Raw genomic sequence first — 26,634 nt, forward strand, 5'->3', positions numbered from 1 at the left:
AAAATTATTATATATATATATAAATATAAATATAATTTAAAATATAATAATTTAAGAAAAAATATAATTTCTAATACCTAGTGCTATCTTCGATCCAAATCTTACTCTTTTACAATTTATTAAATGCACTTTTAGGTATCTCTATAATTGAAAATGATCGGAGGCCCAACATTTTGCTCATTTTTTAATAGGCAAAAACTTGTGTGAGACGGTCTCACGGGTCATATTCGTGAGACGGATCTCTTATTTGGGTCACCCATGAAAAAGTATTACTTTTTATGCTAAGAGTATTACTTTTTATTGTGAATATGGGTAGGGTTGATCCGTCTCACGGATTATGATCCGTGAGACGGTCTCACATGAGACTCACTCTTTTTAATAAAGTTTAAAAGCTTATTTGTATCTCAACTAGTTTAGTAAGTTTGTTTAATAAATTATAAATGAAATTAAAAGAATATTTATAAAATAATTTTATAGAAGTGTTTTTTACAAAGAGATTTATATTTTAAAAGTTGTTTTAATAAACAAATATGTCTAGAAAATTATTCTATAAAATAATTTTTATAATTAAAAAATAATATATTTTGTTCTTCATTCTTGAAATCTATCAATTCACAAAACCTAACACATTCAAGTTTTATTATATTAAAATAAAATTTGTTATCGATTATATCAAACCTTAATTCTTTAGGTAGTGTTTGGTACGTCTGATAAAGTAAGTTTGTTAACTTTTGTCCATCCTAATCCGTTGCTTTGTTCATTTTTAAACAAACCCACCCAATCCCCCATCCAATGGACTGAATTACACTAGGTTGGCTTAAATAAACTCATACCCCAAGCCATTATTATTAGTCATGCATTTTATCATACGTGTCTTTACCTATTTTACCCTTTGATCCAACCAAAAAGCTGAACACAACTGTCTTCCCCCCAACTCAGAAGCAACGTACGAAGGAAGCTAGGACTTTGGCGTACGTATTCCGTGCTTGCTTTGAAATTTTCGGAAATCAGGTGCTCTTACTTGTTGGAAATGTTGCTGGAAATTTCCCACAACAAAACAGTGCTGGAAATGTTGGAGATCGAATTTCCTTACCCACAATAATATTTCGGTCCGCGATTTGCTTTCGATCTTCACGGAAATCTACGGTGCGGAAGCGAAATTTTAACCCTACAGATGTTTGATTCACTCGACACGCATCAGAACCCACAAATTTTGGGGCAGATTTCGTTGATATATGGGGAGCCTTTTAGTTTGCATAAATGCTAGGGTTGTCTTGGAAGATGTAATGTGAAGGTTCAGTACTCAAAGGAAATGGGAGGTAGTGATAGAAACGTGGGTCTCATTTTAGTATTTTCATAAAATATTTGGAAGGGTATTTTTGGTAGTTGAAACTTTATTGACTAGTTTATCACACCATTTAAAATCAAACCAAACAAGTCAATGTTTTCAGCACACAATACGAACTTGTAAATAATCATTTCTTTATCATTTACGTGCCAATCATTCAATAATCTTATCACTTGAACCAAACACAGCCTTACTTGCATAAATTTTAAAGTTGTGGGCATTTCTCCGGACCGAGCCGACCCACTAAAGCCTGCTCGTCTTCGAAGCCCCCATGGCGGCCGCCATCTTCCTCAGCACAAATTTCTGTATTTTTCCGGTGGAGGTTTTTGGAAGCTCATCCACAAAAACTACCGTCTTCGGCACCATGAAGCGCGGCAGTTTCTCTCTGCAAAAGGCTATGACGTCGCTCTCCGTCGGCTTTTGTTTGACACCCTCCTTGAAGCTGACAAACGCACACGGCGTCTCGCCCCAGAACTTGTCCGGCCGCGCCACCACCGCCGCCTCTTTCACATCCTGGTACATGTACAACACGGACTCCACTTCCACGCTGCTCAGATTTTCTCCACCGCTGATTATTACGTCCTTTGATCTGTCTTTTATTTCTAAGTACCCGTCTGGGTGCATCACCCCGACATCGCCGGTGAAGAACCAGCCGTTTTTCATGGATTTCGATGTGTTTTCGGGATCTCTAAGGTATCCCAACATTATGCATCCACCCCTTAACACGATTTCACCTAGAGTTTTTCCATCTCGAGCCACGCTCTTCCCTGATTGAGGATCGATTACATCCACCTCCGCCATTCCTACGGTTCTCACTCCCTGTCTAGCTTTCAGCCGGGCCCGTTCCGCCGCTGGAAATCTGTTCCAGTTCTGCTTCCACGAGCAACAAACGACTAGCCCTCCGGTCTCCGTCAGGCCATATCCATGACATACCACAAATCCGAGTGACTCAGTTTTAGCAAGCACCGCTGCAGGAGGAGGAGCGCCGGCGGTCAGAATATGAACAGTCCTTTCCAGTGGCTTTTCATCTGGAACGTTCGACAGCATGTTGAGCACCACCGGCGCCCCACACATGTGGGTCACGTTGTGTTGGCGTATGTTGGCGTAGATAACGGAAGCGTCGAATTTGCGGAGGCAGATATTGGTTCCGCCGACTGCAGCCATGCCCCAGGTGTAGCTCCACCCGTTGGCGTGAAACATGGGCAGAGTCCACATGTAAACAGGCTCTTTCGGAACGGACCACTCAAGCAATGAATCCATGGCGACAATGAATGTTCCCCGATGACTGTGGACGACTCCTTTCGGCGTAGAGGTTGTTCCCGACGTGTAGTTCAAAGTCAATGGATCGTATTCAGATTTGGGACGAACCCAATTGAAATCTGAACTACCCATTGACATCATATGTTCATAACTACCATGAAAATCCCCTTTCGCTATCGGATATTCCGACTCACCTTCAGTGATAATCACAAGCAAGAGACGCCGATAATCACCCGGGAACAGTGTCACCGCTTCAAGAACCAAAGATACCGATTGATGATCGACGAAAACAAGCTTTGGTCGAGCATGGCGGAACAGGACAGAAACCGTACGGGAATCAAGACGCAGGTTGATGGTGTTGAGCACTGCGCCGGCCATGGGTATGGCGAAATGAAGCTCATACATGGCCGGGATATTCGGAGCCACCACAGAGACCACGTCTCCCGGAATGATGCCTAAGGAACAAATCGAGGACGCCATTTTCAAGCATCTGCGATAGGTTTGAGACCATGTGTAGGAGATGGAGTTGTAAACGATGGAAGGGCAATCAGCGTAGACTGTGGCGGCTCTCTCAAGGAAGCCAATCGGCGTCAGAGGGCTGGAATTCGCAGGGCTGGGCTTCAGTTGATCCATGAATCTGTGGAACTGGAGATGGAGACGTTGGACTTGGGATACTACTATACTATTCTAATCTTCATAAGAGCATTGAGATTCGTCTTTGTAATTTAATTAGGTGCAAAGTTCAACCAATAATCATATTATTTATTCATTATTATATTATATTTGGGTATATGTTGTAATAACTGTATATATCTTAATATGATCAATTTTTTTTTTTTAAAAAAAATCAATTATACTTCATTTGTAACTAACGGGTGGATAATATCAGTTGAAGTTAATAAATCTAGTTTTACTAGTTTATTTAGTGAACTATAATTTACATGCCTCAAACGATCCTACCATATATGAATTATTGATTTTCCCAAGTACCGAATCACTCGTTCATAACAATATTTACTATGTTTATTCGAGGCTACCTCATTTCAATGCTCTCTAAGTTGGGTTGGGACGAAATTATTTGAAGTTGTGGTTGCTAAATTCATAGTTTCGATTATTTAGGTGAATTTTAAAATAAACCATTGGTAAACCATATAAATGCAATGATAATTATGATGAATTAGAAATAGGGGTGACAATTTCCTTCGAACTCGATGAAGAATCCGATACTCGACTCGAATGGAGGAGGGTATGAAGATGATTTTTTACCCGATTAAATAAATGAATAATGAGTATGGGGAATTTCGGGTATGAGGATGGATGCAGATATTAAAGAATCATGATCATAGTCGATATGAATACTCGATTAAATTAATTAATTATATATATATGATTTTTCGGTAATGATGTCAATTATAATATGTTTTTTTAAATGATATTAGTGGTATGAAATGAAAAAAATTATTAGTATATAGTTGATGCACTTTTGTTAAATAATGATGTTAAGATAATTTTTTTTTTTGTAATATTTTATTATTTTTCTATAATGTTTAATTTGTTAATTTTTACATTTTTTCTTATGATTATCAACAATTTAGTAGATGTTCATAGGTTACTCGCAATAATTCAAATACGAAAAAATACAATTACGTGTGGTAATATGATATTTGGATAGAAAATGAGTATTCAATCCTCTGACAAATATGAGAATAATGACGGATGATATAAAATATATTCATATCCAATTCATTATACTCCCTAATTTGAAATACGCCCAAGATGTATTTCATTTAAAATCGAAAATTTACATATCTTCTAAAATCAATTCCTTTCATTCATCACAAATAAAATTCATTGAAGCACTTAAAATGAGACACATATAATTTTTGCACGTGCATAAAAAATATTTTGTTATGGGTTGTATGCCTTAAGGTAGACATAGATATTATTTTAAAATAATATCAAAATAATATCCTATTTGTATATTAAATCTAAATGTCTCGGAAAATGGTAAATCTAATTCCAGACTTCATTTCTATCCACGCGAGTGTCGTGACTCATTCCAGGTCGATTATTCTTATCTGGCGACAGCGACTAGATCAGATGAAATTGCTTATAAATTTCTCTCGCTATGTAACTTCCCGAAAATCTCAGCGTAGCAAGAACCCAATATCGATGTTGAGGCCAATTATCTCTGCTACCTTTCCCGCTTCGTCAATGGCGGAGGATTCAAATCAAAGGTTTTCGATGTCTACTTCGACACCGCTGGACAAGCATTGTTCTCAGAATTGGGTGAGCAGAGTAAATTATCGCAATGGCTCCAGCTCTATCGGTAGACTTTCCAGCTTCAGGTAATCGTTAAATTTAGGAACTTCGAATCATGATTTTTCTGCATTGATTTAAGCCGCCATGGGGACGAACCCTAGATTTAAATCGGTAGACTTTCCAGCTTCAGGTAATCGTTAATCGCTAAATCTCATAACACCTGGGAAATTGTGATTTTAATCGTAATAAATTTGATGGTTATGTTCAGTTTCAGAATATAATCAGATGTTTATCCATAAATAACTGTTAAAATTTTGTTTATTGTAAGTGGGTATGTGTATTAATTCGGGTTTTGGACAGCTTTGCGTGAAATTACTTAATATTCCAAACTATATTAACATTGGATTTTGAATTTTGTGCCATATATTAATTTATTAATTCGTTTGCGGTGAAAGTTCCTAACCTTATCTTTGCATTTATTTTTTCCTCGTTTGCGTGGAATACCTTTGGTGTTAGGATATGATTGACTTAGTTGTAGATATATTTGCTCAATCCAATCAATTTTTTAAGTACATTGTTTTCCCTTTATACCATTTCATTGTCTCAATCTAATTTTTTTTTGGGTAGAAAATCTCACTTGATCTACTTTATTTATCATTAACGGTGACTATCACTGAATATCATAAAGTTTATCCTTATCTAATTTATTCAAAAATGATTTCACGTTTTCCAAGACTTAGTTGATAGAGGTATATTTTTAAAAAGGAAAAAAGGAAAAATGTTAATTAATGTAGAACTGAACTATATATACGTGGAACAATCGAAAAAGGAAATGAAACCTATATAATTAGGGCCAATTATATCCTACTCCAGGTGAGGCACTCTCCTTTACTTTTTTTCTTACACATGTCTTTTTTTTTATTATTATTATTACATTTCACTCTACTTTAACCAAAAATCAACCAAACTAATTTCGTTTCACGTATATAACATGTGTTATATTATTATTATTATTATTCTCAAATTTTAAAACTTAATATTTTATATTTAAAAATTACGTGAAATTTTTATTTGATAGTAAAATTTTTACGTTTGAGGTTTGAGATTTTTATTTCTGTTATTTTTATTTTTGTGCTAGAATCATATAGATTGTTAAAAATCAATATTTTAAAGTTTAATTATTATAGAAAATTCTATGTTCTACCCATTTATAAACGCTAATAAAATTATTGTAGCTATTTTTAAATGCTAGACATATATATATTATTTAGTGACAAGGAGTACCTCACCTGGAGTATGATAGAATTGGCCTATAATTAGGACGAGGGAGCATGTATTATTGATTTGTGAAATTACCCTTCCACATCGTTTATTATAATCGAATAAGGATCATGTTTCGGAAGTTAAATTATTTTCCTTTTCTTACTAAATATTTCCAAAATAATCTAGCATCTGATTTATAAATATGACATTGACTGTATTTTGCATTGTCTTGTGTAGTATAAAGCTGTTTGCACAAAATTTGTGTAGATGCGCGCGTGTCAGGTGCAAATGCACCAATTTGTGTGGAAAAAATGAAACTAACGTCTAAGATTTCAAACTAAATGAATAACAAATTTGAATATTTGTTATTTTGTTATAGTCTCCCAAGCTAATATGTACAAAATATAAATGATTGAAAGGTCTAATAAAAGATATACAATAGTGATCCATTAGATTGTGGAATATATATGTTTCAGTATTGGCATAGCAAATGGAAACAGAAGCATGCAGGAGCACTCTGCAGGTGTTCCAACGTCGGTGCCTGTTCGTGTGGCGCATGAACTTCTCCTAGCAGGCCATCGTTATATTGATGTTAGGTGATCTTTAATTAGACTTCAATCAGCCTGCACTTATATAGCTTAAAGAACATTTTGATCAAACAAGTGAGATATTTTGTGTTACAATACAAAAATTTGTAAAATTTATGGCTTGAATTCGTGTAGGACTGCCGAGGAGTTTAGCACTGGACATGTTTCTGGTGCTATCAATGTCCCTTTCTTGCTAAGAGTTGGACCAGGTTAAAGTAACATACGAGCTAGTGCAATTTTTGAAAAGCTGGATAAGGTAGTCATAGGGTTTATTTGATCTGGTAAAGTTCCTCGACTAACTTGTTTGAATCACTATAATAGGCATGACTCATAATCCCAAATTTTTGGAGGAAGTGTTGTCTCATTGTGGAAAAGATGATGAAATCCTCGTTGTAAGTTCTTTAATTTCGTCTAGCTTTTGGATCGAGACATTTGAAATCGAGAATTTTAAATCCTTTTTATCATAATTTCGTTCTAATTGTTTGGATTGTTTTGATATGGGGAGACATCAAATTCTCTTTTCTTGATCAAATCTTTACGTCCAAGTCAAATATTTCTATACAAAAAGAAGAAATCTTTCTAATCAAAACACTTTTTGAGTATTGTTTGGCTTAATTGACAGGGATGCCAATTAGGAAAAAGGTCTCTCATGGCTGCGACTGAGCTATTATCTGCTGTAAGTTCTTCCCTTTTCCACAATCTTGTAATCTAAATAGTTCTCGAAGTCTATGAGGGGTTGCTTCAAGTATCTTATTGTGGAATATTTATATTTATATTTAAACAGATATGAAATTTTAATTCTTTTTTACTGTCCAGAATGAGAGAATGACAAAAGCTCGTTATTATTATTTTTTTGTAAGAAATAAAAAAAAATATATTTGGTTTTTAAGTTTTGTCGACTGGGGTGTATTTGTATTTCTTCATGAAAGTAATTAAAAAGGTAAAACTTAATTATAGGGATTTAGTGGAGTAACGGACATGGCTGGAGGATATGCAGCTTGGGTACAAAATGGACTGCCAACAGAGTCTTGATGAGAGGCTTATTTCCATTGGTTTACAAAAAATTATTAGAAATCAAAAAAGCAGTTTACTTGTATATTTTTATTTAAAAATATGGAGTTGTAAGTTAATAATTTCCTAATTAGTAATGGTGTAATTTTTAGTCCTTTCTTATTTCCTCGGATCTTTTTTGTTTTGTCAAATGAATGCTGTATGGTTTTTTTTTAAAACATGATTCACATTTCATTAATCAGGCACCTCAGAGTTGATTGAGAATGTTTGTGTTTTACTAATTGTTATGAGTTCGAATATTCATTACTAATATTTTTTGTTCAAGTATGTCACTTAAAGTTTCACGCTCGGTCAATGTGTTTTACTTATTTAGTGTAATTTATATGTTATTGCGTTAATACAAAAAATTACTTGGTGATTCAATCATCATAAAGATTTAAAAAATGTAAAAAGAAAAAGTGATCTAAGATATATATATATATCTAAACTTTATTATTTGAAGCTAAAGAATTAAATTATTTTTTTACCAAAACTAGAGATATTTATATTAGTAATAATTGCTTAAAATTAAACTCCTCGTACTAGATATTTTTATATGTTGTACGAGGTTTTTTCATAATCATAAAAATATCATTTAACTAATTAATTTGATACTTTACAGGTTCTTTTTCGATCTCGATTATCTCCTATCATTTTAATTTTGAAAGTGGATAACTTTTAGCTTTAATTTTTTTTTTAAATTTTTAGAAAGAATATTTCTTTTTATTTTTTTTAGATCACACCAGCATATACGTTACGACAGGATCCCATGCATGCAGCTCCAGCACTACTCGTGTCGCATTTTCCCTTCATGCAAATGCCACGTACCCCGCACTGACTCTTCACTCCTATCCTTTTCCACGGCTAATATAAAATTCACTCCCAATTTCTCCCAATTACGTACGTTTATGAGCAAGATCAGAAAATGGCGAAGAAAATGAACTCCGTTTTCAACATGCTACCCGTACTGCTCTTAGTTCTTTGCTGTGTGATTCTGCCTATGTTTTCAGGTTTCAATACTGTGGTGTGCGCAGAAGAAGAGAACAGGGATCTTTTGGCTTCGGGGGTTTTGGTGAAAAGGAAAGATAGGAGGGCTCTTGTTTCCAGTGAATATGGAGAGATTTCGGCGGTTCGAATGGGCGATGAAGACATCGGGGCCACTTATATTGTTCATTTCTTCACTCTGGAGCCCAATTCTCTGTTTCTCCCAGTGTTTCTGCATGAGCATATGGTATTCTATGTCCAAACAGGTACTCTCGCTATGTTAATATGGCCATTAATGGGGACCCTTTTTATGGTTCATTGCATAAAATCATGTGTTACTCAAAACAGGTTTACCTGAAATCCACAGATCTTGTATATTCCGTTTTTCAAATTTGATTTACTGTTTTGTTCTTCGGATGTATACAAATTTTCTGAAAAAGTGATAAGTTACGTTTACGTTTTTGGTTCATCGCATAAGTTGCGTTTATTGTTTTGTTCTTCGAAAGTATCCACAAGCCAGTTAACCAGTCTTACGTTTTTATTTTTTGTTTCATCCTAATATACATATTAACTGCAGGGAGTGGAAAGTTGAGCTGGGCGGAGGAAAATGATTCGAAGGACATAGATTTGAGGCCAGGAGATGTCTACAGATTGGAGGCTGGAACTGTTTTCTTCATACAGAGCAACTTGGAAACCGAAGACGAGAGACAAAAACTCAGGATTCATGCTATTTTTTCGGATTCAAACGATGAACCTCGAGTATTTTGCTTCACATTTTAAGTTTTTATTCAACTCTCATTACTCATAACCAGTCTTTATTTTAAAAAAAAAATTATATTTGTGATTTTCGTAGGAATCAACAACTGGGCCTTACTCTAGTATCCGAGACATGGTTCTAGGTTTTGACAAGAAAGTTTTGCAGGCGGCATTTAAGGTTATAATTTCCTTCTATCCACTTTGTTATTTTCCGTCATCGTTTTCAGTTTTTGTGCGTGGGTTCTTAAATTTACGATTTCGAGCTCATGTTATGGGGGATTCAAACTCGTGATTTTAATTTTTTAAGGTTACTGAAGAACTGATGGATGAACTGTTGAGCGGAGCGAAGCCACCTGCCATTGTTCATGGAATTCCAAGAACTAGGAAGGTATTGGAGATGGAATTTCGATTGATTAGTGGCATTGTGAGAAGCAGAGGGCATAATATCATCCAAGTTAACAAAAAAAAGAGGGAGAAAGCGAAATTATTCAACCTTCTCGAGGACAAGAAAGATTTCGAGAATGACCATGGGTGGAGCACAACCGTAACCGGGAAAAAGTTATCTGTATTGAAGGAGACCAACATTGGTTTATACATGGTGAACTTGACCCGGGTAAGTTTCGAGAACCAGATGGTTTTAATGGTATGGGCTTGGTATTGTAGCTAATTTTGACTCTTTTTTGATAAAAAAAAAATTCTTTGAAGGGATCGATCATGGGGCCGCATTGGAACCCCGTGGCTAATGAAATTGGGATCGTCTGGCAAGGGCGGGGAATAGTGCGGATTGTGTGTTCTAGCACACCAAATGAAACATGGTGCGAAAGTGTGCGGTTTAAGGTTGAGGAAGGGGATGTCTTTGCGGTTCCTAGGTTGCATCCGATGGCTCAGATGGCTTTCGAGAATGATACATTTGTTTTTGCAGGATTTAGTACTTCGGCAAAGAGGAACCATCCTCAGTTTTTTGCAGGGCAGGCTTCTGTACTCAAAACCTTGGATAGAGAGGTTGTGTCTATTTCCTTCAATGTGACTAAGGCGACATTGGATCAGCTCTTGGCTCCACAAAGAGACTCTGTGATAGTAGGTTGTACCTCGTGTGCGGAGGAGGAGTTGAGGGTGCTGGAGGAGGAGATGGAGAGAGAACGAGAGGAGGCTAGACAGAGGGAGGAGGAGGAGGCCCGAAAGAGGGAAGAGGAGAAAGCTCGGAGGGAGGAAGAAGAGGAGAAAAGACGGGAAGAGGAAGCAAGAAAGAGGGAAGAAGAGGAAGCTAAGAGAGAGGAGGAAGAAAGGAAAAAGCACGAAGAAGAAGAAGAAGAAGAGAGGCAAAGGGAGGAAGCAGAGCGAGAAAGGCAAGAAGAGAAGGAAAGGAGACAAAGGGAAGAGGAAGCAGAGCGAGAAAGGCAAGAAGAGGAGGAAAGGAGACAAAGGGAAGAGGAAGCACAAAGGAAAGAAGAGGAAGAAGCTAAGAGGGAGGAAGCAGAGCGAGAGCGGCGAGAACGGGAGGAGGAGGAACGGAGACGAAGGGAAGAGGAAGCACAAGAGGAAGTAGAGAGACAAAGGGAGGAAGCAGAGCGAGAAAGGCAAGAAGAGGAGGAAGCACAAAGGAAAGAAGAGGAAGAAGCTAAGAGGGAAGAACGGAAGGAGGAGGAACGGAGACGAAGGGAAGAGAAAGCACGGAGGCAAGAAGAGGAAGAATCGAAAAGGCAAGAAGAGGAAAGGAGACAAAGGGAAGAGGAGGAAGCAGAAGCAAGAGCACGAGAAGAGAAGGAAGCTAAGAGGGAGGAAGAAAAGGAGGAAGAGAGAGCGAGAAAGAGAGAAGAAAAGGAAGCTTGGGAGGAAGAAGAGCAGAGAAGGAGAGAAGAAAAGGAGAAGGGAAGAGAGGAGGAGGAATCTCGTTGGGAGCGGGAGGAGGAAGAAAGAAGGGAAATGGAGAGAGCGAGGAAAGAAGCAGAGAAAAGAGAGGAAAAAGAAAAGGCAAGACAAGAAGAAGAAGCTAGAACGGAGGAGCACAAGAGTGAGGAAGAACGGGCAGCTGAAGAGGAACGACGATGGGAGGAGGCGGAAGAAGCAGAAAGTCGCCATGGGGGAGGAGGTTACAGAGAACAAGCATATATACAAGTTTAGGTTGGAATGGTAAAAATGGGCATTAATCACGAGTAGCGAGAAGAGTTTCAGAGAGATTTTTTCTGTGTTTTGAAGTAAATTGGATTTCATGAATGCCTCCTCTTTTCAGGCCATGATCTTCTCAACATTTCCTTTTTGCATGTAAGTGAGGTCTGAACAGTTTCGCTTTTGGTTTAGAAGTCTCAATGCTCAAGTGTTGTACAAATTAAAACTTCTGAAATTCTAGTATTCTGGCTCGTTCACATATAAATTTACCAAAAAATTAAAAATTGCACGAGATTTCTTAGAAAACGAACAATGCCTTCGTTCTCAGGTGGAAGTGTGGAACGCTGCAAGAAGACAAGCTGTGTGTGCATCAGAGCTTATTGGGCACTTGAATGATGTCTGATTTCAAAATTGTCTTCGGATAAGCTAAAATTATCGAAAAGAAACTGAGATTCACCGCGTCTTTGTTGCAAAATTAAATCAACATTCAAGATATATCGAGTTGGAATAAGTGGTTACATAAGTATACAATACAAACAATAAAATGCACGGTTAATCAAAAATATGCAGGACATCGAATGTCTACCAAAAATTTTCCCGTTTAATCTTGGTTATATCATCGTATAAACAGAAATAATACCTAATATATTTTGAATTCTTCCATAATAAATTATTTATATACAACAAATCTGAAAACCACACTCAAGATAAGAATTATAATAACTCAAGCCGATTGCTTGTATGTATTATTCTAGCTAGGCATTAATGCGCCTCAGTGTATGAATTTAAATAATGGGCTACAAAAACAAAACATATCTACAATCCCGAACAATCAACAACAGTAGCCATTTCCATTACCAAGCTGGACTTCTCCACCTCCGTTGGTAAGTAAGTTTACCCCATGTCCAAACATACCATATTAGCGTGACAAATAAAGTTCACCAGATAATAAATGTTCCCGCAAGGTCTGATCTGACCATAAATTTCTAAAATTCTTGATTTCTTCACCAAAATCAAATCATGAGCAGATTCCTGCCTCCATGTGTGAATTTTCAGATTTAAATACATATTCATCAAAGATTAAAATATGTCAGATCAGATGCAAATGTAGCATATAAAAAAGTTCAGATTTTGACATCAGAAATCTGTTAGATTTTGAAACATTTGAATTTAAAATTTATCAACTAAAATGTAAATTTCTCTATAAATATTACAGTAAAACAATGTCTAAGAAGCCCTAATATAATGATTTAGTGAATCTGTTGAGAATATGCGAGATATTAGATCATTCTTAAAGCTCGTAATAAATACATTATCTCAATTGCAAAATCAAAAAGAACAAACAAATTTGATATTATCACTAATACAGAGCCGGACCTCTTATGAGGCCAATCAAGCAGTTGTCTCAGGGCCTGACCCAATAAGGGGCCCAAATTTAAATTTTTAATACACATGGTATATGTATTAAAAAAATAATTTTGTTATTAAAAATGAGAGAATAATATATTTTTCATTTCTATCCAATTAATCATAACTTTGAGGGGAAAACATAATTTTGTTATTAAAAATGAAATAATAATATATATTCCATAGTTTCATATGAGCCGATATGGCAACCATTCCATGTGTAAAAACTTTCATTTTATACTTGACTAGTATTCCATATTACGAAATGTTATTTTATATAATCAGTGATTAAAATTAGTGAATATTAGTATTTGAATACTTATTTAAATTATTAATTTAATAATATAATGAATATTTTAAAATTTAAATATTATATCAGAAATAATTTTGTCATTTGAGATAATACTACTCAAAAGAAAGATAACAATATTTTGTTGTTAGATTACATTATTTACTTTTGATGAGTGAAATTGAAAAAAAATACAAATATTTTTAAAATCATATATTATTTTGTTTATCAAAATTTTAAATAATAAATAAATATTTTTCAAAAATAAATTTGTGTATCATGCATCAGAATTTGCGACGGTTTTTGAAAAACCGTCGCAAATGCAAAAGCGTCACTACTTTCTTATTTTTTTTAAAAAAAATCGCATCTTGCGACGGTTTTGTAAAAACTGTCGTTATTTGCGACGTTTTTATTAAACACCGTCGCTAATAGCGACAGTGTTTGAAAAACCGTCGCTAACATTATTGGTTCTCTCTTAAATTAAATGTAGTGAAATTAAATGAATGTGGGTATGTGTTAATAATGGAGAAGTGTTAATGTAATGAATATGTGGCTCGTGGATCCATCATTTTTGATGAGATGGAGAGTTATTAACATGAATTAATTCCGACGGATGCGGATGTCCTTAAATGCTGTGTCTAGCCCATGTAGACTCGGTTTCCATTATTTGTTTGAAACCCTAAACCCTACCCCTACTCGTGAATTTTCAGAGAGAAAGAAGTAAACTGTTGTGTTCTTCGATATTTGATTCCGCTTCAGAATCGGGGAAGGATAGATGGCGGACCTTGATTTGGACCTGGACGAGCTGTTGGACGGCCCCACGCAGGTGCCCGTTCGATCCACACGCTTCAATCCCAAGAACTCAAAATTCAAGCCGAGGGTCAAAACCGAGCCATCTCAACACCCGCCAGCATCTTCATCTGACTCTGCTGAACTGATGGGAAAGGAATCGGATTCCATTCCCTTGCCCAAAAAGGAGGAACCTGGTATTAAACCCGAATTTGCAAATGATGCTGAGATGGACATTGACTTGAAGTGTGGGGGGATTGTGGAAAACGGAATGAAAAAAGAAGAGACTGAAGATTTAATGGAAACGGAAGAAGGGGAAGCAGAGGACGAAGTTGTTCGAGAAATTGATGTCTATCTAACTTCTTCTCTGGACCCTAATACTCGGGTATTATTGAGTGTTTAATTTTAAATCATTTTGTAGGTATTTTGTGAGTTGATTAAATGAACGATCATGGAGCACGAGATAGTGGAACATTTACTTGGTTCTTTTTTCTCTTTTGCTATTCAGTTGTTTGTGTTGCAATACCCGCTCAGACCAATGTGGCGACCATATGAAATGGAAGGAAGATGTGAAGAGGTATATTCATATTTTCCATTTGCCGGTGAAGCATTTTATTAACAAGTTTGATCTGGCAACTGTCTTGTGCTAAAAGAAAATATGTCTTAGGCTAAGTTGAGAACTCTACATATTGTGAGACTTGGTGTTGATTTTTCAGGTGAGGGTGAAACCTGCAAGTAACGAAGTAGAGGTTGATTTGGCTATCGATTTTGAATCCAAGAATTATGATAGAAATGCTGATTCTAGAGTTTTGATGAAAAAACAGGTTTGCTTTTTATGACTCTTTTATTTGTACGATAAATGTTTTCAGTTAGTTAATGAGATAAGGTAAATGCACTATACTTGTTTCTATAAAGGTTTGGTGCATGACCTCTATTATCTCTCAAATTTATGTTTAAATTATAGTAAGACGGCGTTGTGGGATCAGTTTTAATTTAATAGAATCAATGACAGTCATTTTTTTTTTGATAAGAGACATATAATATTAATGATGAAAAGTGTTTTCTTACAAAAGGCGGATAAGACATCCACCAATTCAGAAGAAATATCCTAGGAAAGATTAAAAACAAGTACAATCATCTTAAACAAGAACATAATTCCAGTCCCTGTAAACTTGAGAGACACTAAGATGTTCGTAGTCTTTCTGAATCTTCACCCAACATGCAACTCGAAATTAAACATTGATACAGACTTTCTTCTACTTCCACGTTTTTAGCAGCTCAATTTTCTTTTAGGGAGTAAAATTTGTATTCTCTGTTTTTTTTGTTCCTTTTATAGACTCTTGCTTCATCATGGAAGCCACCTCAGGCAAGTGGTTATGCTGTTGGGGTTCTAACTGGAAACAAGGCATGCTTTCGTATCTCATAAAATCTTTCTGTTGCTCATTTTGAATGCGGGTGGGCTGCTGATGCTAAAACCTTAGCTGGACAATCACAATCTGTTGTTTGTCATGCAGTTACACTTGAACCCTATCCACGCAGTTGTACAACTTCGACCTTCCATGGAGCATCTTGATTCTAGGGAATCTAAAAGGAATGTTGTTACCAGTATGGAAGATTCTGTGAAGGCAGAAGAGATCAAGCAGGAAAAACTTTCGATTGCATCAAAACAATTGGTTAGTTGACTTATCTACTGTCATCAACTAATATGACATTTCTTTATTACACCGCTTTTTACTTAGTTGACATGTCTAGGCATACTAAACAATTGGCTGAGTTAGTTATGACAATATCTGAGCATGCATCATCTCTTGATTATCAACTAGGACTGGAATATAAAGCCATCTTAAACAGGTGGGTACATGGGCATAAAAAATATGTGTATAACAAATGCCTGTCTCTTAAGCCGAGTGGACGTCGAAGCAATTTCAGATCTAATGTTTTATGTTATGCTTTTATGTGTTACATCTTTGAAAGATTCAATTTATATATAAATACCCTACTTCCTTGCAGACCAAACCATCAGGGCAGGAAAAGGATATTGGAGAAGTATGCACACCTTGGCTCTCCGGATTCTCTTACTGCCATATATTAATCTCATCCCTAATAGTGTAGCATCTGAAATCTAATATATTGTTTTTACTTTATTGTGTTTTATTATTTTGAGGGTCATGTGCTGTCAATAGCAGTGTGTTACTATGCAAAAACAAGTAACTTCAATTTAATATTAGCAAATGAACGGCTGCAAATTGTGCTCTTATCTATGATATTACTGAATGTTGAGGTCAAAATGCATTGGCATTTTCGTTTTGTGGAAGAAGGTTATTGGTCTTTTGTGTAGGGTTTCTGTCGAGGAGTCGTCCTTCTAATAAATACCAAAAAATGCCCTTGGTTGTGGCAGTCTATCTACTTTCTTAAGGATCATGTTTATAAATACTGTTTGAATAGTCACAATATTATCTATTCAGTAGGCTTTAAATTTCTCGAGTTGCTATAAAGAATTTTTGTCTATAGTAACGAGCCAGTGAAATCAAATTCATAGAGCCTTTTGCAACTTACTGGTGAAGCTATTACACGTAAGATGAAAGAAAAACTGCGCTAGGATTTTGCATGATGAACCAAGAATTTGATGGATGGGCTCTGAAGGTGTATTCAGCATGGATTATAGAGAGTCTTTAACATTTTAGGAGCTTGCTGTCAATTTCTGCTTCAAAGTGAAGTGGAAGAAGTCCAATGGTTTGCAGACATTACATAACCTGTATTTTCGTGTTGCATGGAGTGATGGAGATGCGACTTTTTCAATGCTATTTTTCTCCTCATTTATGTGATTAAGAAATTTCTCTTTGCCAATATTTAATTCTGTAGAGTTGATTACCATTTCTTTTAAATGGTTTTCAAGTGTTCCTTAATCTTTTGCTATTTTTCAGGATTGGATTCATATGACATACCATAGCGCAAGAAGCGACATGGCATCAAGATACTTGCAAAAAATGGTGGCTCAGGAAGGATCACCTATTCATTTTTCCATGAGCTCGTATGTTTTTTAATGCTGCTACTATTTGTTCCCACATTGTTCTCGTATGTATGTTTTCACGTATATCTATTTTTCTTTGTTCAAATACGAAGGTATGATTATCTGAATAGCTTGTATCCTGGCACATCTAATGACAATGTCCAGATCAGTGGTCCTCCAAGAAGGTATCCAATCATACTGCCTTAACTTTTGAATGAAAGATACATTGTTTTGTTTTCTTTGCTTTTACTGCCGAGAGAATCCAATTTTTTTTTCTAATCTCTTATTGTGCTCAAAGGATAGTAAAATCCACCCTTGTATATCTGTTGGACTCTCTGTCGTAGCTTTATTTTAGTAAATACGAAATGTAATGTTACGTTGGTATGGACATTATTTGAAATTCTCAGGCAACTTTTCTAGGCTCGGTAGATTATCTTTATAAATTATAAATAGAGGGACGGATCTTTACTTTTTGATAATATTAATAATGTTTTGTCCTCTCTTACTGATGAGCTCCCTAGATGTGTTGCTTTGACGTTGCATGTTTTCGTTCCATTTTCACTGATGTTGATACATATTATCATAAATCCCCTTAATCCTTATTGATTGAAGCACATCTTCAGATATAACCCCTTGCCCTTCTTTGGAGACATTTCCTATTTTTTGCTCTACTCCATTATCGGAATGCAGCCATAGAAATAGCTGCATATATTATTTCTCCCAAGTTTTTAATTTTTAGCGTTTCCTGTGTTGCACAAACTCTTATTTGTTTTTTTGTTTTTTCCAAGTATTATTTGCGGCTTATGTGGTTCATTGTGTTGGGATATAGATGGTCAACTTATTTCTGGATGGTGTTTCAGGCTGTTACTGACTCTACCGCTAAAAGAACGGTTTAAAACTTGGCTTCTTGAGGTCTGTTACTGCTTTTCGTGTTTCGAAGTTCTGTCTTCCCAAAATTTTTCGGTGATTTTATTGTCTTTATCTAGTGTTTATGTCTCCTATCTTTTCATTTCCACTTTGCTTTGCTTTCCTTGAATTAGGTGGACAGTTATTTATTTATTTTTTGTTATAAAAAACCTTTTTTTCCCTGCAAATGAAGCATTACACCGAGTTGGTTGCATCTGTTCTGAGAATGGATGATTTAGACAATTTGGCGAATGGTGATATGCTTTAACTTTTATATTTATGATCTTCCTCCTCTCTCCGGCGCTTCATTTTTTATTGGGGCACTCCAGGTCTTGTTTGTCTTCATCATCACCCACCATTTCCTTACATCTATCTTCCCTTCAGGTCTTCTTTTAGCTCTGGTATTTGTGGGACGTCTGGTGACATTTAAATATTTCTTCCAATTGATTTGTGAATTGCTGGAACAGGGCCCTCCAATTCATCGATTTGACGCTTTGAAGTACCTAGCTTTGGATGAATCCGTCGAAGAAATTTTGGGAGTCTTGCAGGAATATGCCCGATTAGTTCAGGGACTTTGGGTTCCTAAAAGTTATTTAGTGTATGGAACCGATCAAGGAATAGAAGTTTTAGCCAGGGATTATGTTCTTCTTTTATTTACCAAGAATCCCCTCATTAACAGCTCTCAATTGCCTCGACGACCTCAACTTGCTAAAACAATGAAAGATGTCCTGAAAGTGTTGTCTGTGGAGAGACCTGCCTTCAGTGACTGGAAACTGAAAGAGCTCCCAGATTTTAGTTTCATCAAACTTAATTCCTCTGTTGTAAAAAAAGAACAAGAAGAGTGGGATTGCTTAGAGACTAAAATCAATGGTCTTCTTTTTGGAGGAAAAACTGGACCTGCTATCACGGCTTCTTCAAAGTCTAACACCACAAACAATTCGATCGCGAAAAGTTCCGATATAGTCGGTGCTAGGACTCTGATTGGAACAAACTCAAGGATCCAAATGTCCGAAGAAGCTCGAGAGGCTATTGCAAAAGCACTTCAAAAACTTTTTAAAAGTGTCAAAGTTTGTGGGTGAGTTGCTCTGTTATATGAGTTATTTCTCTCAAGCTGTTAATTATACTTGTGATTGTAAATGCCATCTTCTAGGTAGTAACATCTTGTTACCTGTTTGATACAGATGCTAATTTTATTTATAACTAAATGGATTGAAGTGATTGAAGTGCAGCAATTTTCTGACATAATATGTGCTTTGAGTCGATATTTTTTTTCCAAATTGAGTGGAAGTTTGAGACACTAATTTGTTTGTTCTCAGACTGAGGGCTTATATGTAGGCTTCATTATTATTTACTTCACTGAGCACTGGGAGAAATGTTGGTGGACTAGATTCTCAAATCAAGTCTATTTGGCTCTTGCTTACTTTTATTGAGTTAACCTGACTCTTGAGCTTGTCTGCTTTACCTCAATCTAGGAATAAGGTTTTCCTGAGGGATTTTAATTTTATTTTGTGTAAACTACATGTATATATGCTATATTATGACAGTTTCCAACAAATTAGCCAACGTTTACGGGACATGGCAGTGTCTGAGTCTGCACGCTCGACAGGATTTGCTAAAGAGGCTGTAGCTGCAGCGAACAGTATCGATTCTTTTCCGACCGAGCTTCAGGCAATCGTTAATCAGGTAGCCGTTAATATTCATGGCATTTGCGTTCCGAAATCATCACCAGATCATCCACAGTATGACCCATTCAGGTTCCATTTGGATACTACCCTTTTCTGTTGAAGAACATTCAACTTGCTTTTATTGAAAAAACATCTCTTGTTTGTCATCAATCAATGTGTGATTCTTGCCTTTGTAGGAAAGTTGTCATTGATCTTTTTGTTGCTGAAGGACCAAATGCAAAGCTTAAAAAGGCTCCTATAATTGAGGCTGCCAAGATGGAACTTAAGAGGGATATAACTACCACCGAATATAATAAGGTCAGTACAAAATGTGTAATATAATTGATGATTGTGAGATAATGGCAATGATGATTGTATATTCAGGTTTAAGATCATACTCTCCTCTCTGCTGCTCTTTATGTCAAACTTTTTCACTGGCAATGGGACTAGGTTTATTTTATGTTTGAGTTACAAAGTGTGCAAAGAGAGCTTTGTTGTTTTTTTTGGGTATTTTATGCTGATGTTAACAAGGACACAGCTTGCATATGTCAAGGGAAGATATAAAAATTGTTTGGCTCCTTATATTTGACGGCAACTTTTGAATTCTGTTTTGGAGTTTCTTTATTTGTGAAGTTTCCTTCATTGTCATCCTTTACAACTTTTTCAAAACTGAAAAGGATAAGAAGGAAATATCTTGTATCTTGCATATGGCAAAATGCTGAAGCTTTTGTAGCTAACTCAGCTTTCTAAGCACATTTCTTACCTGCCAACTGCTGACATTCAGAGGGATCAAGGCTTCTGTGTTTTCTCAATTCCTCCAAGTTTTATTGTTCGATTTAATATTTGTAGTTTGTTTTTGGTTTTGATGTACAGGTCTTGCAGGAATTGTGTATATCTCAAGCTTCTGCCTGGGTACTGAGGAGTGGTGACAGAAACCCAATACATTGAAGTTTATGCTGGCAAATTCATACTCCAGTATGTGCGGATAGATGTAGTATGCTTTCCCAGCTACTCATTTAAGAGATCACTATTTAATTTCTATAAAATAGGAAGATTGTTGTTTTGGCCGTGTAATTGAGTTCCTAATTGCACCAAAGTTGTGGATGTTGATTTAGACTATTTGACAGAGTTTAGTTTTACTTAGTCAAGCTTTTACTTGAACAAGGATGTGATGCAACTTGTTCTCATAAAGCATTTGCTATTGGTATCATTCCAACGGCTTATCGGAAACCTGGAATTGGAAATTGATTTAGTTGGTAACTTTCATCATGGACCACCCGCATGAAAAAAACTTATCTTGATGTTTATTAGATACTAATTGGATCAGTCAAGCCTTGGTTCTATTGTTGGAGGTTACATTTGATGGCTTGAACATGGAGGTCGTTAGTTTCTATGCTTGTTTTTCGAGTTTGATTCTCACCCTTTGTTTCTTCCTCACAATCATCATTATGCTTTTCTAGTAGCATCATTTATGCAGCCCCTTATTGTTTTATAGTATCTTTGACGACTGGCTGATAGAATGGTTTCCTGTGTAGGATGTCCAACCTGATGCTATCAAGAATAATACTTTCTGGCTTGGTGATTGATGGCTCAGTTCATCCAAAATAATTAGAGTTAATTGAGAGCATTGTCAATCAAGGTACCTTGTCCCTGAGGCAAGTTAGCAATATTTACACTAGGACTAGAATATGAACCGTTGTCCCAGATTTTCATTGATCATAACCTGAAAAGCTCTGAGCGTTGGTTTTTTTTTTGTTGTGTCTCCATTGACATGGTTTATTTAATTTCAACATCACCTACACTCTAGCTATCATGACAGGACCTAGATATAACCAACACCCCCACCCCATCCCCAAATTCTGTTTCAGCGATTGAATTTCAGTAAAAATTGAAAATCAAGGGCATTTACTGTACCCGCCAAAGTTTCTCTTACTTCCACCAGCCAATTTTATTCACCACTTGCATTTTTAAACCATAGTAACCATATTGTTCTGCAGGTGCGGCCCTGTTCTAACACTTCCATGCCAACTGTTTCACAGTTTGATAAATTTCATTCGAAGTTGTAACGTTCAGAGCGAAAGAACGGTCTTACGATAAGTTTTGTTTCACCAATTAAATCTGAACTTTGACGTGCATTTGGAAATCTAGATACTTGAGGCCTCCCTGATGCTGCTTCAATATGAACCCTGATGTTCAACGTACAATGCAGATTCTCTTACGTTGCGTAATGATAAATATTGCCGTCAAAATGTACTTTGCATGAGTTGGGATGTGGACACATAGTAGGTTTATTGTGTATAAGTTCTTTCGGTCATTTTTGGTTGGATAAATGTAAATCGATACGATTTCTTCAATATTTTACCTTGTTAAAGTTCACATACTCAGTGTGAAGAATTCTGAAATTTTGGTTAGAGATTAAGATTTAGATATCAAATATTTGAGAAATATCGTGGAAACATGTGATATATTTACCTTTTGTACTGTCAATCTTTCTTGCCAATTTCTCGACCGAGTTTCATAGGAAGTTTACCCGTTGGCTTGAGTTGTATTTGTTGTATGTTTTGTCAACTTCTTCGGGAATCTGCATTGGTTGTTCCAGTGGAGGTGATATAGCACCCAATTGGTGAAAAATCAATGTGGGTGGCTCACTCCATTTACGCTTTCATTTTAATGTTATAATTAAATTTTAATTTGGATAAATGACCTTGTTAAAATAAGAGTAAATAAGTTAAGTAATAAATATATTAAAAAATATATTATTTTGTAAATATAAATCATTTAAAGATTGTAAATAATATTTAAAATGTGTTTATTTAACATAAAATAAGAATAAAGATAAATGAATAGACAATGAGATCATAAAATTATAGAAATCTATTCAACCTGTTTGATAATATTTAAAATCAAAATTATCAAAATTTTGAATAGTAGCAGCATCTCAAATAACACACGACTAGCTGTTTATTAGCAATTCTACCGATTTTCACAATAAAAAATAATATTTTTCATGTATGACCTAAATAAGAGATCTTCTAACAAAATACGATCCACACATGTTTTGTCATACATATATGTGTAAATCTAGAACATTCATTATAAACATTATTATTCTTCTTTTGTTCAAAATTACTTTGGATATGGAGTTGCTATATATAATTTGTCTATACATTTAAAATCAAGATATTGATGTAATTCGTCCATTAATTATTTTTTCCTTCAACTTTCACCTAATATGTATCCATTAAACCATTTAGCATAGTTAAAATTAAATTAATTTTTCAATAGCTTTTACCAAAATAAACTTTATCATATTTTCATCAACGAATATAGTTTATAAATTCTAGAGATATAGTTGAAACGATCAAAATGATGCATCAAGTCTTACACTTGTATAACTAATTCTATGTTATCCACTTTTGATGGACTTCGTATAGAGATGTAAACGAATCGAGCCGAATCGAATACTGTCAGACTCGAGCTCGATTCGAGCTTTTATCGCCAGTTTCGAACTCGGCTCGTTTGAAAAATACAAAACTCACTAACAGCTCGAGCTCGATTTATTAATAGTTCGTTTATCATGTTTAACGAGTTTGACACGAACTCAGATCGTTAAACAAGATCGTTAAATAAACTCAAATTTGCATATGAAAATTGAAGGATTGATTTATTATTTTATAGCGTTCACATGTTATCTATTTCACTAAAAACAATGCATGACAACAAATAAACAATGCATGTTGCTAAATTTATTGTCCTATAAAACTAGTCTAACACATTAGTCGAGCTCGAGCTCAGGATACATAAACGTGCTTACGAGTCGAATACCATTATGTTCGAGCTTGACTCGATACAATTGTCGAGTTGGATCAATTCGATAAAATTTAGAAAAACGGTCTCGAACGAAATTTTTACCAAATTGAGTTCCCAACGCCTCGCAAATTCGTTCACCTCCCTCAATTCGTATATGAATATATTATGGGCTGATCACGACTATAAAATATTTGGACAAGTGTGCCATTGGCCTGTACCTTTTTTGGTAATCGGACCCAAATATAGGCCCAATAACAGGCGACAATTTCTGATAATCGCGTCAGCGTAAAGCTACTCAGTTTAGCAAAAACTCAAAACCTAAATCGCAGATTTTACGCCCTCTGTCGAGTATCGGCTTTTGTTGAAAACCGCAGGAAAAACACATGGTAAATGTTCATACTTAGATTCGTGTAGTAGGTATATATTTGTGTTGATCTTTGCCGTGATGTTCAGGCTTTGCCGAACCGACAGACTGTGGATTACCCCAGCTTCAACGGCGATGGTGGCACAGGTATTTTTTGGATTTATTCAATATTGATTATTGTTTTCGAGTGTTTTTTCAGCCGGCTAATTATTGCTATGTTTCTTTCATCGATAAAAGATTAATGATGGTTTCCACCACTTATGTTATATGTTCGAAGGAGCATCTGATATAGGCTTCGTTTTTTACACTTTTACTTCTTGAGATTGCTTCAAGCCTTCGACATAATCATTGATTTGATAAGTAGGGGGTGGGTAGGGTATATTCATTTTAACATATTGTCTTGATTATTTAATACATTATCTCTTGATATCATTATACATTTTTACAATAAAAACAGAGCAAATCAAGCCCCGATTATGCAAACATAATACATCATTACGCCATCAAACAAAATTTGGCAGAGATGACATTTAAATGCTGGCAATGACCTACCTTCAGATGCATCTCTTGCTGTTGTTGCAATGGTTTGGTGGGTTCGTTTTTTTTTTTAAAATTCATTTCATTCACTTTTTAATCAACTGTCCCTTATCGTTTATTTGATTTGAAAGGAGTTGAGTGATGCTTTTTGTTGAAGTTATATATGTTGATAATTGTGGTATGTGGTTTTTTCAATTGCCCCATTATTTTGTTAATGTCTTGTTTTGTGCTGTTAACTGATGCAGATATCGAGGAGGATATCAAGGCGTTGCAACTTGATTCATCAGGTATAATTGTCCTTTGGTTTAATTCTTTATGTAATTCTTATTGTTACCGTTGTTAACTTCTCTAAAGTTAAAAAGTTAATTTTAAAAATGATATTACTTTTATTCTCTACACGTAAGATAATGAAGGTTGTGGTTTGATTAAGAATTTGGGCTAGTTTGCAGTGAGTTCGAAAACCGTTGCTTTATTTCATGGTTTTGAGACTTACTAATGTCTTAACAAAACGAAAAATATGAAAACGGATGCAAGAATCTGTTTATATCTTTTATAAATTGACAAAATCCTTGGATCCATCAGAATCTAATCGAAGTATTCTAGTTGTTACTGTAAGTTTTACGAGGTCGTAATTTATTGTTTGCAGAAGATACTATTGTTGCTGACAAGGAAGATGGGAAGATTGATGTAGAATTAATTCTGGAGGTGGATAAAGGTAGGTCAAGTTACATATGATGTGTATGTAGACCGGAGGAAATTTCTCATCCATATTTTATGTGTTTTTGTTAGCACCAGACGACATAACTTTGTGATTTATGCTTGAAGATTGAGGATTATGTTACAAGGATTGCTTTTAATGATCTTTCTGTTTTTATCCTCTACACTGACATTTACCATTCTGATACGAGAACTCATATCCGGTTTATTGTATGCTGCTTTGTAATCATGACAAGAGAATCTGAAACTAAGAAACTGAATAGATCACCTGAAGATTTTTTATGTACCCAAATTTTTATTATTACTTTTATCTTCAATGCTTTTACACGTCTATTTGGTATCAAAAGAATAAGGTTATAATTTATTGATCTTTAATCTTATGTATAAAAGGTGTTCATTTTTCTGATGGCTTTATCAAAAGAATGAGGTTGTTATTTAGTGATCTTTGTTCTCATGTATAAAAGGTGTTTATTTTGCCGATGGCTTTAGGTTTGGCCAGCACTTGTACAGACTCCAAACCATTGCAAGAAGAGCAAAGAGATGTATCTGAAGGTAGGTAATTGCTGAATCTAGTCTTTGATCAGCATTGTGTCCCTTGAATGGGTCGCAAGTGGACTGATAATATTATCTCCTCTTCCTGTAGCATTTAAATGCCATCTCTGCCAAATTTTATTTTGATGGCGTATTATGTTGCATAATCATTGCTTTATTTGTTCTGTTTTTATTGTAAAAAAGTTTAAATATAAAAATGTATAATAATATCAAGAGATAATGCCTTAAATAATCACCTTTTGATCGAATTTGTATATCCCATTTTATATTTATAAATACCCATTTTTATGTTTTGTCCCCATCTTATATTTGTTTGTCTAATTTACTTGCATTTTAGAGTATAATTTTTTTGACGTGATAAATTGTTTGCGCTAATACTGAATTTGCACTCATAATGAACAACAATGCTAACCTATCATTTAATAATTGATATATAATAACTCCTCAAGACGACCTAATTCCATAACCATAAGCTCATATTCCCTATAAGCAAGAACAAAGCCTGATTAAAGGTCACATCTTTCTGTAATTAAATGTCATAATCTTAATGATGGATAACTTTTTCCCTTAAATTATTTATTTTTCTACTTTATTGCATATCATAGATAAAATAAAACAATGATATTATGTTAAAATACCACTAATACTTCCTTATGCTAGATTATTGCCCCTTTGCATCCTCAATCTTTTTTTTTTGTTTGCTTTGAAGTTCCCATACCATGAAATTGAATGGTCTCTGTGATTTTATTTTATTGTTAGAGGTATTGTTTTTGAGTGGATGCTACATTGAATCATGATTTTTCTTTTTTAAAATTAAGTTTATTTTGAGGATATTATTTTATGTTTTGACCTTTGATTGGTCTGTTCAGTCAAAGAAAAGGAAATCTCTGCTATGAAGGATGTTGTGAATGAGGTGGAGAATAAAAAGAGACATTTGAATGTTGTATTCATTGGTCATGTTGGTAAGTGATTT

General features: G+C 35.2%; 5 protein-coding genes across 9 annotated transcripts; 4 read left to right on the top strand and 1 right to left on the bottom strand.

Annotated features, from left to right (window-relative positions):
- Positions 1 to 1,301: 1,301 nt before the first annotated feature.
- Positions 1,302 to 3,331, bottom strand: LOC140822685 (2-methylpropanoate--CoA ligase CCL4-like). The gene has a single exon (XM_073183517.1). The coding sequence runs from the start codon at positions 3,239 to 3,241 to the stop codon at positions 1,592 to 1,594; it is 1,650 nt and encodes a 549-aa protein (XP_073039618.1). The 5' UTR covers positions 3,242 to 3,331; the 3' UTR covers positions 1,302 to 1,591.
- Positions 3,332 to 4,644: 1,313 nt separating this feature from the next.
- On the top strand, positions 4,645 to 7,995 carry LOC140822681 (thiosulfate sulfurtransferase 16, chloroplastic-like). 3 transcript variants are annotated; one of them, XM_073183511.1, is made up of 6 exons: positions 4,659 to 4,956; positions 6,610 to 6,729; positions 6,856 to 6,929; positions 7,042 to 7,112; positions 7,343 to 7,396; positions 7,678 to 7,995. In XM_073183511.1, the coding sequence occupies exons 1-6, from the start codon at positions 4,709 to 4,711 to the stop codon at positions 7,750 to 7,752; spliced, it is 642 nt and encodes a 213-aa protein (XP_073039612.1). In that variant the 5' UTR covers positions 4,659 to 4,708; the 3' UTR covers positions 7,753 to 7,995. The 3 variants fall into 3 exon arrangements, with proteins under 3 accessions (XP_073039613.1, XP_073039612.1, XP_073039614.1); XM_073183513.1 differs by lacking the exon at positions 4,659 to 4,956 and adding an exon at positions 5,020 to 5,060; XM_073183512.1 differs by lacking the exon at positions 6,610 to 6,729 and having other exon boundaries at positions 4,645 to 4,956.
- Positions 7,996 to 8,675: 680 nt separating this feature from the next.
- Positions 8,676 to 11,886, top strand: LOC140822667 (vicilin-like seed storage protein At4g36700). The gene is made up of 5 exons (XM_073183491.1): positions 8,676 to 9,020; positions 9,332 to 9,513; positions 9,608 to 9,688; positions 9,818 to 10,123; positions 10,216 to 11,886. The coding sequence occupies exons 1-5, from the start codon at positions 8,696 to 8,698 to the stop codon at positions 11,629 to 11,631; spliced, it is 2,310 nt and encodes a 769-aa protein (XP_073039592.1). The 5' UTR covers positions 8,676 to 8,695; the 3' UTR covers positions 11,632 to 11,886.
- Positions 11,887 to 13,942: 2,056 nt separating this feature from the next.
- Positions 13,943 to 22,137, top strand: LOC140822670 (uncharacterized). 3 transcript variants are annotated; one of them, XM_073183501.1, is made up of 15 exons: positions 13,943 to 14,486; positions 14,610 to 14,678; positions 14,818 to 14,925; positions 15,438 to 15,506; positions 15,616 to 15,774; positions 16,112 to 16,147; positions 17,026 to 17,132; positions 17,225 to 17,296; positions 17,972 to 18,023; positions 18,485 to 19,092; positions 19,562 to 19,771; positions 19,879 to 19,999; positions 20,555 to 20,675; positions 21,217 to 21,320; positions 21,679 to 22,137. In XM_073183501.1, the coding sequence occupies exons 1-13, from the start codon at positions 14,088 to 14,090 to the stop codon at positions 20,627 to 20,629; spliced, it is 2,085 nt and encodes a 694-aa protein (XP_073039602.1). In that variant the 5' UTR covers positions 13,943 to 14,087; the 3' UTR covers positions 20,630 to 20,675; positions 21,217 to 21,320; positions 21,679 to 22,137. The 3 variants fall into 3 exon arrangements, with proteins under 3 accessions (XP_073039602.1, XP_073039603.1, XP_073039601.1); XM_073183502.1 differs by having other exon boundaries at positions 20,555 to 20,672; XM_073183500.1 differs by having other exon boundaries at positions 20,555 to 20,656.
- A 1,640-nt stretch (positions 22,138 to 23,777) lies between these two features.
- On the top strand, positions 23,778 to 26,623 carry LOC140822674 (uncharacterized; the record flags this gene model as incomplete). Its single annotated transcript, XM_073183505.1, has 6 exons — positions 23,778 to 23,877; positions 23,945 to 24,002; positions 24,638 to 24,679; positions 25,039 to 25,107; positions 25,599 to 25,661; positions 26,531 to 26,623. Coding segments are annotated over exons 1-6 (328 nt in total), but the record flags the coding sequence as incomplete, so codon positions are not given.
- Positions 26,624 to 26,634: the final 11 nt, after the last annotated feature.

The sequence above is a fragment of the Primulina eburnea genome, unplaced genomic scaffold, assembly GCF_022965805.1.
Source record: "Primulina eburnea isolate SZY01 unplaced genomic scaffold, ASM2296580v1 ctg994_ERROPOS2195505+, whole genome shotgun sequence".
In the NCBI taxonomy this organism is placed as follows: Eukaryota; Viridiplantae; Streptophyta; class Magnoliopsida; order Lamiales; family Gesneriaceae; genus Primulina; species Primulina eburnea.